We start from the raw sequence: 17,993 nt of genomic DNA, 5'->3' as shown, positions 1-17,993 counted from the left end.
CCATCATCAGCTTGTTACCAACCAAAAGGAGGGCCTATCTAAACCAACTTTTTGGAAAAGCATGGCTTTGCAGAACTGTTTGATTCTTACAAAAGATGAATTAGGATACGATTCTTGGTAAGGTTGGTCTCTATTATTAGATTATTTTTTAGTATCCTAGGTTCCTGCAATATTTAGCTCATTCTTCTAGAACCTTAGTAAATGGTCATTTACACTCATTTTTAGTTTTCTTTGTTTGGTCTATTTTTAGATGTTTTCTTTGTTCCGAAACTTGCTTGATCAGTTAGCGCTATTTTTAGCCTCTGTAAACTCTATTGAAGAGTTGTACTGTTAATACAATCCATTCCATTTTTAACAATTTCATGGTATTAGAGTAAATTTTCTGAGATATTATTTTTTCTACAATTCGTGTTTGGTACACGCACGAGGAAAATTAAATTAGAATTTTCTCTATCAAAGCCAATGATTTTTCCTTTGTCTTTTTCACAGGTTTTTAAAGATCCAGCAAGGGTTTTACTACCAATCCAAGACCTCCTCAAGTCCATTTGTGTGCTATCATCTTGTGTGTGTTTTAAGCCCCCAATATTCTGCAAATCTGAGCGTCATCTGGTCCCACAAGATACACCACAAAATCATGGTTTTTTTTTCCATTGAATAATCAGCGGCCCATTTTTTGCAATAAAACCAAAAAATACAAAACAAATCACACGCACCCAAACATCTGCATAAACCCACAACACGAATTTTTGCCATTTTCAGCTCTTTTTGCCACAATTATTGTTTTCCTACATCTACAATTTTTGAGGGTTTCTATCTACTATTTCATTGAACTGGACCTGTGCCTCTTGTTTGTTCATTTTTCAGCATTGTTTTGTTACCTAACAGCTCCAAAAAAATTGGAGACAAGCTGTGTTTTTTCCTATGTAACCCAGGGACACGTCCCCGCCCAAAATCACTGAGTTTCATAAACAAGGACATCCCCAAGATGGGGGGACAGGTATGGGAAGTGGGACCCACTTTCCCACTTGCCGTAAAAGGTCAAAAAACGACTACGTTTGGCAAAGTTTGACAATTTTATTTCATTTGCATTTGGAGTTTGAGTTTGTAGCAGCAGCTGGAGTTTTCATTTCGCAGGAAGATGTGATTTGTTTGTGATTCCAAGTGTTTGTGAGGGAGTTTGAGCTTAATTTATTGTGCACCAAGTATGAAAAAATGTATGCTTCCATTTTCCAATTTTTAAATAGATTTGCAGCTTAAAAGAGTGATTTTTATCTTTTTTCATTGTTTCAGTTCATATTTTCATTGCATATTTAAATCTCAAAACAAAGCGCAATGAGCAGCATTGGAAGTAGTGGTGGTGGTGATGATGAATGTGTGGTTGGGGGTGATATTGCTAGTTATGGGACTGGGAAAGAAGCTGAACCTAAAAATGGTTTATTTAAATGCCCTTCCACCATCATAAGCAAATATTGAAAGAGTTCTTCCAATAGAAAAAAACCTCTTCTCCAATATGTCAGACCTAGGCAAAAAAATAAAAAAGAATGCAGGAAGGACTAATGTTTGGGATCGCCATGTTTGTCTTGATGATTTTTGGGGCAGCTATACAATGGTGAAATCACATTTTTTAAGTGTTGCATGCCACAGAGCCAAAGCTTGACCTCAAATGATTGATGAGGAGCGATTAGAATGCCAAAGATCACACTTAGAGGCTGGAATAGGGGGGTGGGAGGGGGGAGGGGCGCAAAATTTGATAATGACATCACCGTCTGCCCACTCACAATAATCTACGCATATGTCATCCGCCATTGGTACAAGTGGCAGCCCTACTGAGACTAGGGGGAAGAGGAAGATGGGGAGTGGTGTGAGAAGAGCTTGGTGGAAAGATTGTTTAAGGCACCTTGTGAGGCATCCATCGGTAGACTCTTTGTTGCTAATGGTATCCCATTTCATGTAGCTCATTCCACTTATTTTAAACATATAGTAAAGATATATTTACTATGAATCATTCATTTGTACCCCTTGATGAGCATAAGCTACTAACCACCATCCCAGATAGTATGATTGCTTTGTTTTTTGGGATATGAAACGTACTTGGGTTAGGACAGATTGCTCTATTGTGATGGATGGGCTGATCGATGTTAAACATCGGCCACTCATCAATATCATTGTCACATCCACTGCTTGCTCTTAGTTTTTGAAAATCATAGATTATTTGGGAAAGCGCAAGGATGCAAAGTTTCACTTCAACCTTTTGAGGGATGCCATAGAGGAGGTTGGATCAGCTAATGTAGTATAGGTGATCACAAATTTTGCACATGTGCTAATGTAGTACAGACACATCTTTTGGACTACTTGCAGTGTTCATGCATTGAAGGACATGTGGAAGATTGATTGGGTGAATCAGGTAGTGTTAGCAAATACAAAAGTGCAAATGTTTATATGCAACCACCACACTTCACTTGCTTTGTTCAAGTCCTTCTCTAAGAAGGAGTTCCTCAAACCAACCGAGACAAGGCTATGTTAGTTTCAATTATAGTTAAGTTTGTTTTATTTACAATTATTACAAACTTACATGTGGTGTGTTTAATGATTATCTTCATTTTTATTTATAGTTGTCTATATAGGTATTGTCCATACTTCATCTTGATAGAGAGGATGACTAAGGTGCAGGAGGCCCTCCAATTGATGGTGACGATTCTAGAGTGAGCACGATGCTCCAATTCTAGGTCCTCTGAAGGAAAATTGGTGAAGCAAAAGATCCTTAATAACAACTAGTGGTCCACAATGAAGTAAGTTGCTGATAAATGTTACTCTTTTGCTTGCTGACTTTCATACTACTTAGAAATTTCTATTTTTGATTTTTACTTTTTGTTTGCATCTTGCAAATATATTTGCTTTGTCATAGCACCCATTGTAAATGTCATTAGATATGTGAGTGTTGACTCTCCTAGTCTTGGAAAGATTTATGAGACTTCTGACAACATGTTGAGGAAGATGAAGAAACTTGTTGCAGCAAAGAATCCTACATTGGGGTTTTACGAGGAGCATATTACACCTATTATGACACATAATGAATAAACCGCTTCATATGGCAGCCTTTTCTCTAAATGGTATGCAGAGTTGGATGGAAGGGGCCTCCCATGTGATGATCCTAAGGTAGTGGATGGCTTCACAAAAGCCATTGATAAGATGTATACAGCTCAAGAGGCCTCTACTCTTCAACATAGTTCCTTGACTCCACCAACCTTCGTGACCCAAACTTGAGTAAGCCACGCGCAAGGTTGGAAAAAATGGTTTTGGCACAGAGAGATCCTATTGGATGAAGGATCTAGCATGGGGGAGATACACAAAAGTTGAAAATACTTGCCACTCGACTCTTTGCACAAGTTGCTACTTACTCAACTGCAAAGAGGAATTGGTCAACATATTCATTTATCCACTCCATCAAGCGGAATAGACTAATCTCTAAGCGAGCGAAGAAGCTATTGGCTGTGCATCCTTTTCTTCAATTTGCAAATCATCAGACTCAAAAGTATAGCAAGAACCTAGGATACTAAAAATAATCTAATAGCCTCCCTTAATTCCTTCAAAACATTTTGCTATTGCCGAGACCCTCCTTGGATTTGCAAAACGTTAGTGACCAAGATTAGCCTAACAAACAACAAAGTAGGTTGTCCCCTTCATTGGAATGGTCTACAATAAGAGACAAGCTTGCTAGGGACTTTGACACTGAGATGAGTCTATCACGAATGCTCCGATAATCTGCGAAATTGTTAGAAATCATCACAAAAACATCCAACCTAATGTTGGATAATTGAGATGACCTTCCTTGTAGAGAGAGTCACACACTAAGAACTATTGCCATGATTTTGAGGAAAAATCAGCAAGCCCTCCAAACTATTGTAGAGGAGCAAGATGCCATAAAACTGACAGTAAGATCCTAGGAATTGAAGTTTACAAAACTCTCAAATAAAAATCCTTGAGAGAAAATTTGACGTGAACTTTGCAAATTACAAAAGTTGGAAATGCTTTTAAGAAGACAAATCATCCAAAACCAAACATGATTTTTGAGGTGAAAAATCGATTAAATATGATGATAAAATTTGAGACATGGATCAAAGATTATGAAACAAAATTGTTCAAGAAAAATGGTAAAACCTAATTGAAATTTTTTAAGGGAAAAGTTATGAAAAGCCACTTGATAATTTTTGAGTACAAATTATGGGGGAGCTTTAAATATTTTTTTTAGAATGGATAGGAGGCAACTTCGTCATTTGAATGTGGAGCAATTGAGGCATTTTGCTAAGACCCATCTTGTGAAGATTGGACTACTACCAACTATTTCTTGTGATCTTTCTTCATGTAACCAAACTTGTGACCATAGATGCAAAACTCACTCAACAAAAATTTGCCAAGCCCTAAAAGTATAAATCAGGGAAAATTTGGCCGATTGTTTTTAATCTAAAAAACAACTTAAATTTAATTAAAAATACATTTTTTTTGGCAAAATTAAATGAGAAGATGCATCCAATGAGTTAATTAATGAGAACACAAAAGAAATAATCAGAGTATAGATATATGTAAATGCAAAGTGAGTACAAAATCACATTCTCATGTGAAATGTTGGTGGTGTGAAGTAAAATAGTAAATAGTTTCTATAATAGTAGAAGTAAATACATCATTGTAGTTGTTTTCTATAAAACAAGAAGTAAATACATCATAGCAAATTTGGCCAACTGGAACGTAATGCTTGTCTTGGGTGTGAACAAGTGGTTGAGCTAACTTTGTTAGGAGTAGGGAATAAATAATTGAAATCAAGTGATTTGTGAGAAATTGAGTTAGAATCAATTAGAAAGTCCTTGTTCTAGCTTCAATTTGACCTCAAATAGCAAAGATAGGTTGTGAGAAATAACAATGTTGAGGGCATACAAAATCTTGAAATTTAGCTGAGCCTAAAATTCTTTAAAAACCCCCAAAATCTAGAATCTTTGTTTTAAATCCTATAAAGGTGAAACCTATCTCAAACATCCTAACAATATGTATACAAATATAACCTAAAATACCTTTCTTACATGTTATATTTGTATAAATCCTCTTGCCCCTGAGCTGAAAGATGACAAAATCCTCCGTCAAATAAGAAATGAGCTTCAAAAATGACTTTTTTTGCTTTTAGAAGCTGAAACAATGCTCCACAATGTTGCAAATGCAAATTCATAAAAAAATGACATATTTCTCTGATTTCACTACACGGGCGAGTGTTTTTCATGGCGATTAATCTGTTGCAGATTTTCATCTATGCTTGTGACAATAATTGCATTGAACACTTTTCTTATTTGAAGATGCTAAAGGGTCAATTGATCCATTCTCTGGGAGAATTTAGATGTACTTGTGTTCTTGTTTGAGGATTGCACTAGGAAGGGCACCTTTTATTAGAAGAGGAGGAATTCGCTTGACTTACAAATTATTGCAAACGGGGACGCCTATATAAGAATAGATAAATTTTAAAATACATCTGAAATTTGCAAACATGAATGTCATTCATGTGAAACTAAGCACAAAGCTTGTCATTTAAACATCATAGATGTCATTAAAATTCATTCATGTTAGATTGTGGTGACTAATCAGGAAAGTACTGTACATACTTCATAATTAGTGGGGTTCGGGGCATCGCCCCAAAAAAAAAAAATTTGGTACTATTCGCCAATCGTTTTGGTACTATTCGCCATTCGTAGATTCGCCACTAAAGTTATGGCTAATTATGACCGACATGTTATAACCCTAAAGCGGTTTAATACTTGTATAAAAAGGTTTAGGGTTGGGTATTTTTCATTATGTTGTGATGCGAAATTGGTTCTTGCGGCGGTATTGAGCTGTAAGGGATTACGGATTGTAATCAGGTTGTAATCACTAGATTGTAATAAGATCGGACTTGCTGTTTGGTGGACGTAGTGTAATGACCCGTACCAATAGGCCACTAAACAAACTCTAGATTTTAACACACTGCTAAAATATATTGCTGAAATAAAAGAAATAGCAGTGCCAATGTATTCATTCAATGAAAATCAAATTTTTTACAAAAGATATGGCAAATTTCAGCACCAAAACATTATGACATAGCACATTACAAAGAAACCCTAACAAGCTGTATACAATTGAGAACTTGTTGCAACTACAGATTGAAATAAAGAACCTGGATTGAACAAATGGTGGAGACTGAATGCTGTAGATGATATGGTGTAAGTGCAACTCCACTGGAAACCCCTAATCAACAATTAAGCACAAATGAAAGGACTGAAATATCCTTCCCCCAGCTGCAATAATTCAGGTGATTTCTCACACCCTCAAAATTGCGTACCAATTGAGAGTTTTCGTTCTCAATGGCCAATTGTGACTATTTGCAGAAACCCTAGGCTCCACAACGCACATAAGCAAAAATCAATAATAAATCTCGATGATAGACAACGAGCCTTCAATGCCTTTTTTTTTTTTTTCCTTGATAGGTCGGCCTCCCTTTTTAATTTTTCTTCGCTTCTTCCAGCAACCTCTAGAAGCTTTTTTTTTATTTAATTTATAAAGTTACCTTATAATATTTTTTTTTTTTAATTGATAACTTTATAATTAATTCCTCCCAAAAACAATAAGTAAAAAAAATGGGACATTACAGGTCCGCCCCTCCTAAAATTGCTTGGCCTCAAGCAATCTTAATGCTGGATGTTGCAAAATCACTTCTCCCTCCCAAGTAGCATCTTCAATAGGCAAACCTTTCCACTTAACTAAATACTCTTTGATTACTCTCCTGTGAAGCTACTTCTCTCTACTATCCATAATGAATTCTGGCACTAAGATCAATTTCCCTTCATCATCCAAGGGAGGTAATACTGCAGAAGGCATCACATTCTGACCCAACGCCTTTTTGAGGCGTGATACATGAAACACATTGTGCACTCAACTATCTGTGGGAAGCTCCAACTCATAAGCCACCTCACCAACTCGTTTGATGATCTTGAATGGTCCATAATAGCGTGGCTTGAGTTTCTCTGTACCACTCTTCTTGAGAGTGGACTGCTTATATGGCTACAACATGAGGTAAACCATATCATTTACCTCAAAACTACGCTCAGTCCTCTTCTTGTCTGCATACTGTTTTTGCTGGTTCTGAGCTCTAGCAATGTTGTTTTTGAGAGTAGCAACTATATCCTTACTTTCCTGTAATAGTTCACCTGCACGGGGTACTCGATTGTCTCCCAACAACAAATCTAAGAAACTAGGTGCCTCATAACCGTAAAGTGCCATGAAGGGTGTCATTTGTATAGTCATATGATATGTAGTCTTGTAACAATACTCACAGAGATATATCCATCTGACCCAAGCTCGTTGTTGATTTGCCACATAATTCCTCAAATACCCTTCCACCCATTTGTTTACAATCTCTGTTTGACCATCAATCTATGGGTGATAACCGGTACTAGGTGTAAGCTCAGTGCCAAACAACCGAAATATCTCTTGCCAAAAGTGACTCATGAAGCAGCTATCCCTGTCACTCACAATGCTCCGAGATAACCCATGTAATCTAAAAATCTCCTTGAAGAAGACCTCTGCCACCTGAGTTGCTGAGTATGTAGTAGCGATAGGGAAGAAGTGAGCATATTTTGTCAGCCTATCCACCACCACATAGATACAATCGCACCCCTGGGCCCTAGGCAAGCCCGTAATAAAATCCATAGAGATGCACTCCCACTTCCTGTCAGGAATAGGAAGTGGTTGTAGGAGCCCTGCTGGATAAGTGTGCTCTTGTTTGTTCTGCTTGCAAACATGACACTCACGCACATACTGCAAAACATCAACCTTAAGTCCCTTCCAAGTGAATCGTTCTCGTACTAACCTGTAAGTCTTGAAATACCTAGGATGGCCTGCTGTAGGTGAATTATGGAATGCTCTCAAAATCAACTGCTTCACTTTCGATCCTGGGACTAAGTAAATCCTGTTCTTGTAAATGATCAAATCATCTATGGGAGTGTATCTAGTGTCGATTGTTGTCCCCTCCACTATAGAAGAGACCCACGTGTCTTTGGCATATTCTGCTACAATCAAGTGTCGCCAATCCTCTGATATCTGAATCACAGAAGTGAGGTGTGGCCTATGGGATAAAGCATCTGCTACAATATTGTGTGTCCCCTTAACATATGTGATATCAAAATCATATGCCTGCAACTTACTCACCCACTTCTGTTGACGATCATTCAGGTCCCGCTATCCCAAAAAGTGCTTCAAACTATTATGATCAGTTTTAATACCAAATTTGCTACCCACAAGATACTGTCTGAATTTGGCCAAGGCATGCATGATGGCCAGCATCTCCTTATCATATATGTTGAATGATCTCTCGGCCCCTCTGAGTTTCCTACTCTCATAAGCTATAGGATGCTTGTCCTGCATGAGTACAACACCAACTCCCTCTCCAAAAGCATCACATTGAAGCTCAAATGGCTTCGAGAAATCAGGCAATGCTAATACTGGGCATGTAGTCATTATTTCCTTGAACTGCATAAAACACTCATGTGCCTGTCGAGTCCACACAAATGCCCCTTTCTTCAGCAAGTCTGTCATGGGCGCTGCATGTCGTGAGTAGCCGCTAACAAACCTACGATAGAATCCCCATAGACCAAGGAACCCTCTTAACTGTGTAAGGTTCTCTGGTGGTGGCCAATCAACAATAGCACGGATCTTTTCAGGATGCATACACACTCCTTCTGCACTAATGATGTGTCCAAGATACAACAATTCTGTCATCCCCAAATCACATTTAGACTCCTTGGCATACAAGGACTCGCTCTGTAAAATGCTTAATACTGTCTCCAAGTGCTCTAAATGATCCTGCCATGTCCTGCTATAGATCAAAATATCATCAAAGAACACTAGCACAAATTTCCTCAATTGATGGTGGAAGACCTTGTTCATAGTGGACTGAAAAGTGGCAGGTGCATTAGTCAAACCAAAAGGCATGACTACAAACTCAAAATGACCGTAATGACATCTAAAAGCAGTTTTTTCGATATCCTACTCTTGAACTCTGATCTGGTGATAGCCTGATCTCAAATCAATTTTTGTGAAATAACAAGCCCCATACAATTCGTCTATCAGCTCATCGATGCGTGGGATGGGATACTTATTCTTTATAGTTCTCTTGTTCAACACCCTATAATCAATACACATTCGTAGAGTTCCATCCTTCTTTTTTACCAAAACAACAGAAGATGCAAAAGGTGACTTACTTGGTCTGATGTGTCCCATTGCTAGCAACTCGTTGATGGTCCTCTCGATCTCATCTTTGAGTCGTTTTGGGTGCCGGTATGGTGTGATCATGACAAGCTTAGCACCTTCCTCCAACTCGATGATGTGCTCAATACCTCTGTCTGGTGGCCTGCCTGGTGGAATCTCACTGAATACCTTCCCATACTTGATTCTCAATTTTTGAATATCTGGATGATATTCAGTCTTATGTTGCTCCCCCTGGGTAGGCATCAAGGCACATATTGTTGCCCATTCTATATTATTATGCCTGGCTAATCTCTCCAACCGCCTAAATGAGATAGTCCTAAGATCACCATTACGGATAGCCTTCAGCACATGAGTCTTGCCATCCACCACAAATCGTATCTCCATATCCTCCAATCTCAGGGTAACCTCCTTCAAAGAATGTAGCCATTGCATCCCAAGTACTATGCCCATGTCACCCATGTTGACCACATGATAGTCTGCCTTAAACTCATAGTTGTTTAGGCGCAAAGGTAGATCTCGCACCATCCTATCACAACGAAGAGTATATCCATCAGCTACCTTAACTCTTAGTCCCTCGAACTCCTCAGTAATGAGTCCACGCCTCTCCACAAATCGTGCATCAATGAAATTATGCGTGGCACCTGTATCCAACAAAGTAATAATCTTTTGTCCTGCCAAGACTCCTCGAAATCTGAAAGATCCCTCTCTTTGAATACTAGACAGACGTGCTTCTTATAAATGTATCTTTGGAGCCTCTTTTTTCTCAGCACTATCTACCTCTTGTTCACCCTCTACCTCATCATGGTGCTCTAAGATGTCTGAATCTGAACCTTCATAATAAGCCCACATCACCCGGTTAGCCTTCCCCTTAGGCTTCATAGGACAATCATGACCAAACTCATAGGGACCTTTGCAAAAGAAGCATAGCTTCTTCCTACGCAAGTCATTAAGTGTTTCCTTATCCCAAGGTGCAGCTAGCTTGTCTTTTGAGTCACTAACCTTCTCTTTACCCTTGCTGAATTCCCCTTTGTTATCTCCAAATGATGAAGAACCCTTTGAACTAAACCGGTTTGCTGGAGTTGCAAGTTCCATACTGCGGGCTTTCTTCATGGCTTCCTGTAATGTAGGAGGATCAAAGGCCTTTACCCACCCCTTGAGTGGTTCAGTTAATCCCTCTGTGAATAAAATGACTAGCCTCCTTTCTAAAATGTCAGGCACCATCACTGCAAGCTTTTGGAAGTCATTGATAAATTGTTCTAAGCCTCCTGACTGTCTCAACTGGGCTAACTCCCGAAAATAAACTTCAGGATTTTTTTTATCAAACCTTTCTATCAATCTATCCACAAACTCCTGATAAGTGGTTACCTGATTGTGTTGCAATGTGATCATGCCATGTGTCCACCAATCATGTGCTGCCCCATCTAAGTGTAAAGTGGCATACTTGAGTGCTTCAATTTCTGTCATAGTCCTCAGAGATAGGAAAGTATCCACCTTATGAATCCAAGCACGAGCAGTCATTTTTCCACTACCATCAAATGTGGGTAATACCAACTTGTTGGTGACTTGTTGCAACTCACTGTGTTTATCTACTTGCTTCTGCCTGGCAGCTCTATAGTTCAGGTACCTGTCAAATGTCCATCCATCCTGTACATATTTTGGTAATGAATCCCACTCATTCCTTGCTTGTCGGAGTTCATCTACAATATCTGTTAACATAGCATCAAGTGTGCGTGCTAGAGTTTCTTCTCTAAATGTAGGACGTGTGGGTCTATCAGCTGTTCCAGACCATGTCCTATGTTGTGATCCTGCCATGCTTCTATCATCTTGATCATGATTATTTCTCCTATTCTCCCCAATCAAATGTTGCATCATAACCATCATTGCCTGTGTACTTGCCTCTATTGACTGTAGAAGCCTTTCCTGTTGCTGTAAAGTCTCATCATTTCGCACAATTCTGGATGGACTTTGAGAATGTCTCTCAGCCATATTCTTAGTTATGTTGGTTCCTTTGTAAACTAAATTAAATAGTGGTTGGGTAACCCTATCAGGCTAGCAGGAAACCGCTCTGATACCACTGTAATGACCCGTACCAATAGGCCACTAAACAAACTTTAGATTTTAACACACTGCTAAAATATATGGATGAAATAAAAGAAATAGCAGTGCCAATGTATTCATTCAATGAAAATCAATTTTTTTACAAATGATATGGCAAATTTCAGCACTAAAACATTATGACATAGCACATTACAAAGAAACCCTAACTGGCTGTATACAATTGAGAACTTGTTGCAACTACAGATTGAAATAAAGAACCTGGATTGATCAAATGGTGGAGATTGAATGCTGTAGATGATATGGTGTAAGTGCAACTCCACTAAAAACCCCTAATCAGCAATTAAGCACAAATGAAAGGACTGAAATATCCTTCCCCCAGCTGCAATAATTCAGGTGATTTCTCACACCCTCAAAATTGCGTACCAATTGAGAGTTTTCGTTCTCAATGGCCAATTGTGACTATTTGCAGAAACCCTAGGCTCCACAATGCACATAAGCAAAAATCAATAATAAATCTCGATGATATACAATGAGCCTTCAATGCCTACTTTTTTTTTTTCCTTGATAGGTCGGCCTCCCTTTTTAATTTTTCTCCGCTTCTTCCAACAACCTCTAGAAGCTTTTTTTTATTTAATTTATAAAGTTACCTTATAATATATTTTTTTTAATTGATAACTTTATAATTAATTCCTTCCAAAAACAATAAATAAAAAAAATGGGACATTACACGTAGCCCAGGGATTGGGTGAACCACGTTAAATCTTGGTGCCTTGTGTTCATTTTTGTGTGATCTATTATTTTCTGTTATTGGTTATATTTGCATGTAGTTTTTATTTCTGTCTGTGGTTTATCCTAACAATTCATTCATATTCCTTCATTCATTCATTGAAAATTATCTATTTTCTTGAAAACCTGGATACTTGGCACATTGGAATCTCTTGGATGAACAAGCACAGTAGACAATAGGAAATAGAGAATAGGCATGCAATGTATGCCAAACCAATTATACAGAGCCAATTTCAAGGACAATAAACAATCTGTATTATCATTCTGGAAGTAATAAAACTGTTTCTTAGTGAAGATTACGATGGTTATCATCTCCATTGTTTATATTGATCTATAATGCTATTCTAAACATTAGACCTATGTTTGGAAAAATAAGTTTAGACCTAGATTCAATATAATGGTCGTGTGCCTTATTTTGCTAACCTACATAGATTGCTTGTCATGACATGAGATGATCATAGCTAAAACCAACATGATCACATAGTAAACAAATTGTGATCATTCGATAACATCCAATATAGCAAGAACAGAAATGTGCTAATGCCCATAGCCTATCTTCATTAATATCTCAGTTATATCATCGTCAGCGAGGGAACACTGAATGCAAACTTTTATGTGAACCCTTAATATAGAAAATATTAACTACAATGGAGAAAGGTTAATATGAATTGTTGTACCTTGTCATAATCTGCCTCAAGTTTCACCAAGGGTGCAAAAACATTTTGGTACTGCAACAAGAGAAAAGGACAACTTGTGAATATGCAATCCAAATGAACTAGATTTAAAATCACCTCAAGAGGAAAGATGTAAAGGACAGAAAACGCAATTGATACCAAGTCCAAGAATATACCTGATATGCATCTTCATACTTTAACGCAACTGATTGGGGCTCATCGTCTACTCCAGGCTTCTCAAGATCTTCAAGAGTAGCTTCTGGGCTTGTTTTCCAAAGCTCTTCTAGTTTGTTAATTTGTTGAGCGGTAACATGGCGTGCTCTAAGTTGTTCCTGCTCCGAAGGAACCTGCAAATAGCAAAAAAAAAAAATTAAAACTTGTTGCAACTTCCAATATAATATTTTTGAAATAGAGAACAATCAAAATCAAAACATGATGAAAGCTTACATTTGGTTTTCACAGTCCATATAATGATAATAAGAGCTTGTGGAAAAAACTGCATCAATTTTGTTTAAGCAAAATAGCAATACAAGCAGGATGAAGGCATTTTTTATGTATGCAAAACCTACCCATTTTTAAAAAATTGAGTTTTTATTATAACAATAAAAAACTGCATATTTTTATGAAAATGTAACCCAACACTTTAAATGTTTGAGTAATAAAAAAGACCTTGACAAGCCACTGGAGGAAGCATCTATCATCAATCAATGGCAACCACTGGCTAAGGTCCCAATTCATGTCCTTTAGAGCATTGACACTCAAGCAAGGTTCCCTGCATAATAGAACTACAACACTCTCTGTCTTAGCAGAGATAAATCCCAATAAGAAGACATTTCGGCAACCACAATTATAGCACTCCAGAATAGTGTCCCCTAAGGGACTGTCTTTATGAAGGCAAACTTCCTTGTGTTTTGCTCGAACCTGCCAAGAACAAAAAACACTTTCACAGTATCAGCAACCACCTCCATCCAAAAAAAGAAGATACATCCAGATGAATGACAATTCCAGATTATCAACATTTGACACAACAGATTAAAGAGTTCTGATGATTTAAAATTCAAGATTACTTTTTCAAATCTTCCTGATGAAACTTTCCTACTAGCAAGATTTAAGCATCATAAATGAAGATTTAAAAACAACACCTTAAAAAGATCTTATTAAAAATGATTGTTCAAATATCTACATTTAATTTCTCTTACTCGTTGGAGACAAAAGACAGTAAAAACGACCAGCATCCTGATGAAAGCCAAGAAACAAAAAATCTAACTTAATGAATAAGATCTGTCCCCCTGTTTTGTGGACATTTGGAGTTAAGTCTTATTAAGATCCTCGGGTGGGAATAAGATGATCTCCACATCCAACAGACATGCTCAAATTAACTTTAGATGGAGCCTCGTGAGGAAAACCGCACCCCAGAACAAAGCAAGATATTTAGTTTGTCTTATTCAATAAATTATGCAAATAAAATATATGAACAAATCTTGCACTCTCATCAATTCTAGTGAAAGAAAACCTGGTGATTATTGTCAGAGCAATCACATAGACGCACTCACAGAATTGGAAGATGGATGGCATCTTACAAAATGTATGGCCATTATTACACACTAGAGTTCTTCACAATTCAAAATTGCCACAGACAGGTAAATCAAGAAGTAAATTTTCCAGCCAAACAAGCAGTCGACCATGAGGAAGATTTAATCATTGCAAGTATACCGAGCACATGGGTAGACCAAGTAGATTTACTTCAAACAACCTTTCAATAATCGCTAATTAAGTTGCCTCTGGCATAGAGCCATTGGACACCAAGCCATCACTGACCTGGAAGATGCTAGAGGTTTCAACTGCAGGAACATAGTGAGTGAGGCAGCAGCAGCAACAGCAGATTTAAGAGAGTTTGGGGCATTAATGATTTTACAATTGACAGTAGATGGGTTGATGTACAAACCGATGTTTATAATGGAAGCAGTCCCGAAGACCACAGCCAATGCACTAAACAATCAAATTCATCCAAATACAAAATAAAAATCCTACTATTATCATCTAGATGATTTCTTTGTGGTCATAAAAAGCATTTGGTTTAATCAATCGCTGAAAAAGACACAGACAAGTTGAAAATACCTATGCTACAGCAAGTCTTAAAGCATTTTGTCGACAGACAAGTAAAATGGTAAGTTTATAGGAAAAATAAATAAATAAAAGAAGACATCCTCCATTACATTAATTAGCAATTAGAAGAGATTAAAAAAATTAACATTGAATTCAGCAGTTCAGCCTTAACAGGAATTAAACTTCCAACAAAATATAGTAACAAAACAGCGAGGAAATCTGAGTTATTCCACTTTACACTTCTGTCCAACCTTGGTCAAAATTTGCAATGATCCCAATCAAAAAGAAACTCAATGTAAGACTAAAAGATTCCGATTAAAATTGCCCAATTCAGGATGACTAATGGATGTCCCGTAGTTATGATATGATTCAGAGAAGAGTTGCAGTGCCCTACGTATGTAACTTAGGCAGATCAAGGCAGCAGGGTAGAGCAAGGACAGAAAGAGTGCTTGGTAAGGTTACCAAAGTTGCCAGGTTAGGTACAATTATTGGCCCTGTCTATATCTTGGCCTGGACTTTGGTACTTGAAAAATTGCCTGGCAGGTCATTTCCTCATATGAACTCACGGAGCCCCATAATTGGTAAAATTCATGAAATGGTAGACATTTCAAGGGAAAAAAATACACGAGGAAATTTCAGTATATTACCATATGGAAGTGCAAAAAAAGAATTCCTAAAAGGCATAATCATACTGTGGAAGGACTTCAAATTGGGTGTCAAAAATTATGATATGATTTAAAGGAAGAGTGTACAAGAAAAGAACAGTCTCGCACAGCAAACTTGTACCTTACTCGTCTGCCACCCATAAAACTAACTTTACCTTTTATCTTAAGAGAAGTGACTACTGCTTCGTATAGACAAATCAGGTAAAACTAGAAGGGCTTATTATCTGATGTCAAGAAATAGTATACTCGACAAGAAAAAGAGCAGTCTCACGCAACAAATTGCTATCTTGTTGATCTGCAACCCAGAAAACTACCTTTAAATTTTGCTTTTAAACAAAAGGCACTGTTTGCTATATGGAAAACATATAAAAAATGAAGGTATTTGTGAGTTAGAAAGAAGTAAATACTAAAGGATAGAATTGAAGGGTTTGTCACAAGCACCATTAGTTACCTTTCCTCATTTTCCTAAAAAACCAAAAATAGGTTAGCAGGTGGAAACAACTAATAATGGAAGCTCTCAGTAAGGGAGAAATTGACTGAAAAAGTATTGCTTCGAAGTCGGAATGTGAGTAAAGTCATAATGGTTATATTTATTATAAAAGGGGTAAATACACAAAAACAGAATACCTTGGTAAGGGAAGTATGTAGAAATAAATTTGCTTTGTAAGGAAGGTCAATAGATTAATCAGGATTACTTGGTATAGGAAGAGCCCAGTTTTTTTTAGAGAAATTGCTTGGCAGGGGGAAAATAAGCAAAACCAAAATTGCTTAGCAGTTAGCAAGGAAGGTAATTAAAACAAACAAAAATAGACCAGTAACGGGATGCAACTTAAGCCACACTAGGTGGTAAAGTTCAAATCTTGAGTTTCCAAACAACGAGTCTTGAGTTTCCGAACCATGAGGATTTGCCCATAAAGAATTGGTTGGTAAGGAGGTGGTAAGGAGGTGTCAGTTAGCGGAAAGCTTAAGGGCAACTGATTCGTGGGTGGGCTTAACCAAAATCTATGTTAACAATCTCCAGTATCCAACATGAGGATATGCCAAAAGAATACGCATTTGTAAACTGCTTCTTTACACAACAATTGGTAATTTCACAATAAAAAGGTAGGATGAGAAATAAATTTTAAAAATAATAATTGCTTACTAGTGGTAAAATAAACATGTGCAGAATTGAAGTTAAAACAAAATTGCTAACCTACGGAAAATAAACATATACGGAATTGCTTCGCAGAGGAAAACAGGAAAACACATATTTACTTGGCAAGAGCCTACAAGAAAAACCAGAATAGCTTAGCATGAAAATTACAGGAAAACATATAACTGCTCAAAAGGGAGAAAATAAACAACATGCTGATTGGTTTAGCAAAGGATAAAGAAGTTACTTACCAGGTGACTGACAATGTGAGAACCCGAAGTATTGCCCCTGGAGTTGCAGAACCACTTCCTGCAGGACGGTACATTACAGCGAACAATACATGCCGGATTGTGAATCCCACAATATTTACAGGCATGTTCAGGAGTATCCCTCTTAGAATAATCATTGCTATCATCCTCGCCCCCTGCATCCTCGAAATTAAGGCCTCTCATATTATCTACAAGGGCGTCTGCCCCTATACCCACCTGGTTAAGGCTGTTCCTCGGCTTACCATCGTTCGAAACGTCGGTGCCGAGATTAAGTCCAGAATTGACAACGCCCATAAGATCATTTCCATCGGTGGGTTGCGACCCGTCTGCCCAAACGGGTGGCCTGATGGGCTGGCTAAGTTCTGTAAATTCTGGGTAATCGAAATCATCTCCCTGCGTATTAAACTCTAGAAAGGTGTATGCGTCGCCGTGGCCCTGGGACGCAGGCTCGTAGATATTCGTAACCGGCTGGTCCCCCATTGGCAAACCCTTAAAACCCTAAAAAAATATCACCCAGATGGCAAAATCGCTGGCTTTTTTATTTCGACTGGGCAAAAACACAATCCAGCAATAAAGTTGACGTCTGTGAGGGTTTTAAGTAAAAGTGAGGGCACCAACCTGTTCGAGGGAGATTTTCTAAACGGATTAGCGCGATTGAGAGCTCAAATTGTGCTCCTGCTGATTTCCTCGAAGATGGACTCGTCGTCCGCCCAGGATTTCGAGAGTAAAATTGCGTGCCGATCGCGTGAAGTGTAGGTTTTTTGTAGTTTCTTATTATTGCACCTTTGCCGGAATCGCATTAGACGCTCAGTGAAGAAGAAAAAAGCACGATGTACACTTTCTATTTTATTTATATTTATAAAAATAGGAAATATAAAGTGTAGTTTCCAGGGGAAGGATTAAAACACAAAAGGACCGAATTTACTTTAAACGGTGCGAGGGGTAACTCGGGTTAATCTCGAGGTTAAAGTTGATCGGCGGCGAAGAATTTGATTGGGTGAAGACACGAGGACTTCCTGCC

The 17,993-nt window shown here is 37.9% G+C and overlaps 1 protein-coding gene across 4 annotated transcripts in view; it reads right to left on the bottom strand.

Annotated features, from left to right (window-relative positions):
• Positions 1-17,845, bottom strand: part of LBA1 (RNA helicase) — a 35,668-nt gene extending 17,823 nt beyond the window's left edge. The window contains exons 1-5 of one of the 4 annotated variants that reach the window (XM_089802156.1): positions 17,591-17,845; positions 16,955-17,470; positions 13,467-13,718; positions 12,974-13,144; positions 12,801-12,851 (exon numbers count right to left, since the gene is read on the bottom strand). In XM_089802156.1, the coding sequence (XP_089658282.1) occupies positions 12,801-12,851; positions 12,974-13,144; positions 13,467-13,718; positions 16,955-17,452 (972 nt within the window). In that variant the 5' untranslated portion in view covers positions 17,453-17,470; positions 17,591-17,845. Of the gene's footprint in view, positions 1-12,800; positions 12,852-12,973; positions 13,145-13,466; positions 13,719-16,954 lie in introns of all 4 variants that reach the window. The other 3 variants (XM_089802158.1, XM_089802157.1, XM_089802155.1) reach the window with 3 other exon arrangements.
• Positions 17,846-17,993: the final 148 nt, after the last annotated feature.

Source organism: Cupressus sempervirens, chromosome 9, assembly GCF_028749045.1.
Source record: "Cupressus sempervirens isolate cs-2001-9-10 chromosome 9, ASM2874904v1, whole genome shotgun sequence".
Classification (NCBI taxonomy): domain Eukaryota; kingdom Viridiplantae; phylum Streptophyta; class Pinopsida; order Cupressales; family Cupressaceae; genus Cupressus; species Cupressus sempervirens.
Note: the sequence above shows the minus strand (reverse complement) of the source record. Positions and strands in the feature narration are given on the sequence as shown.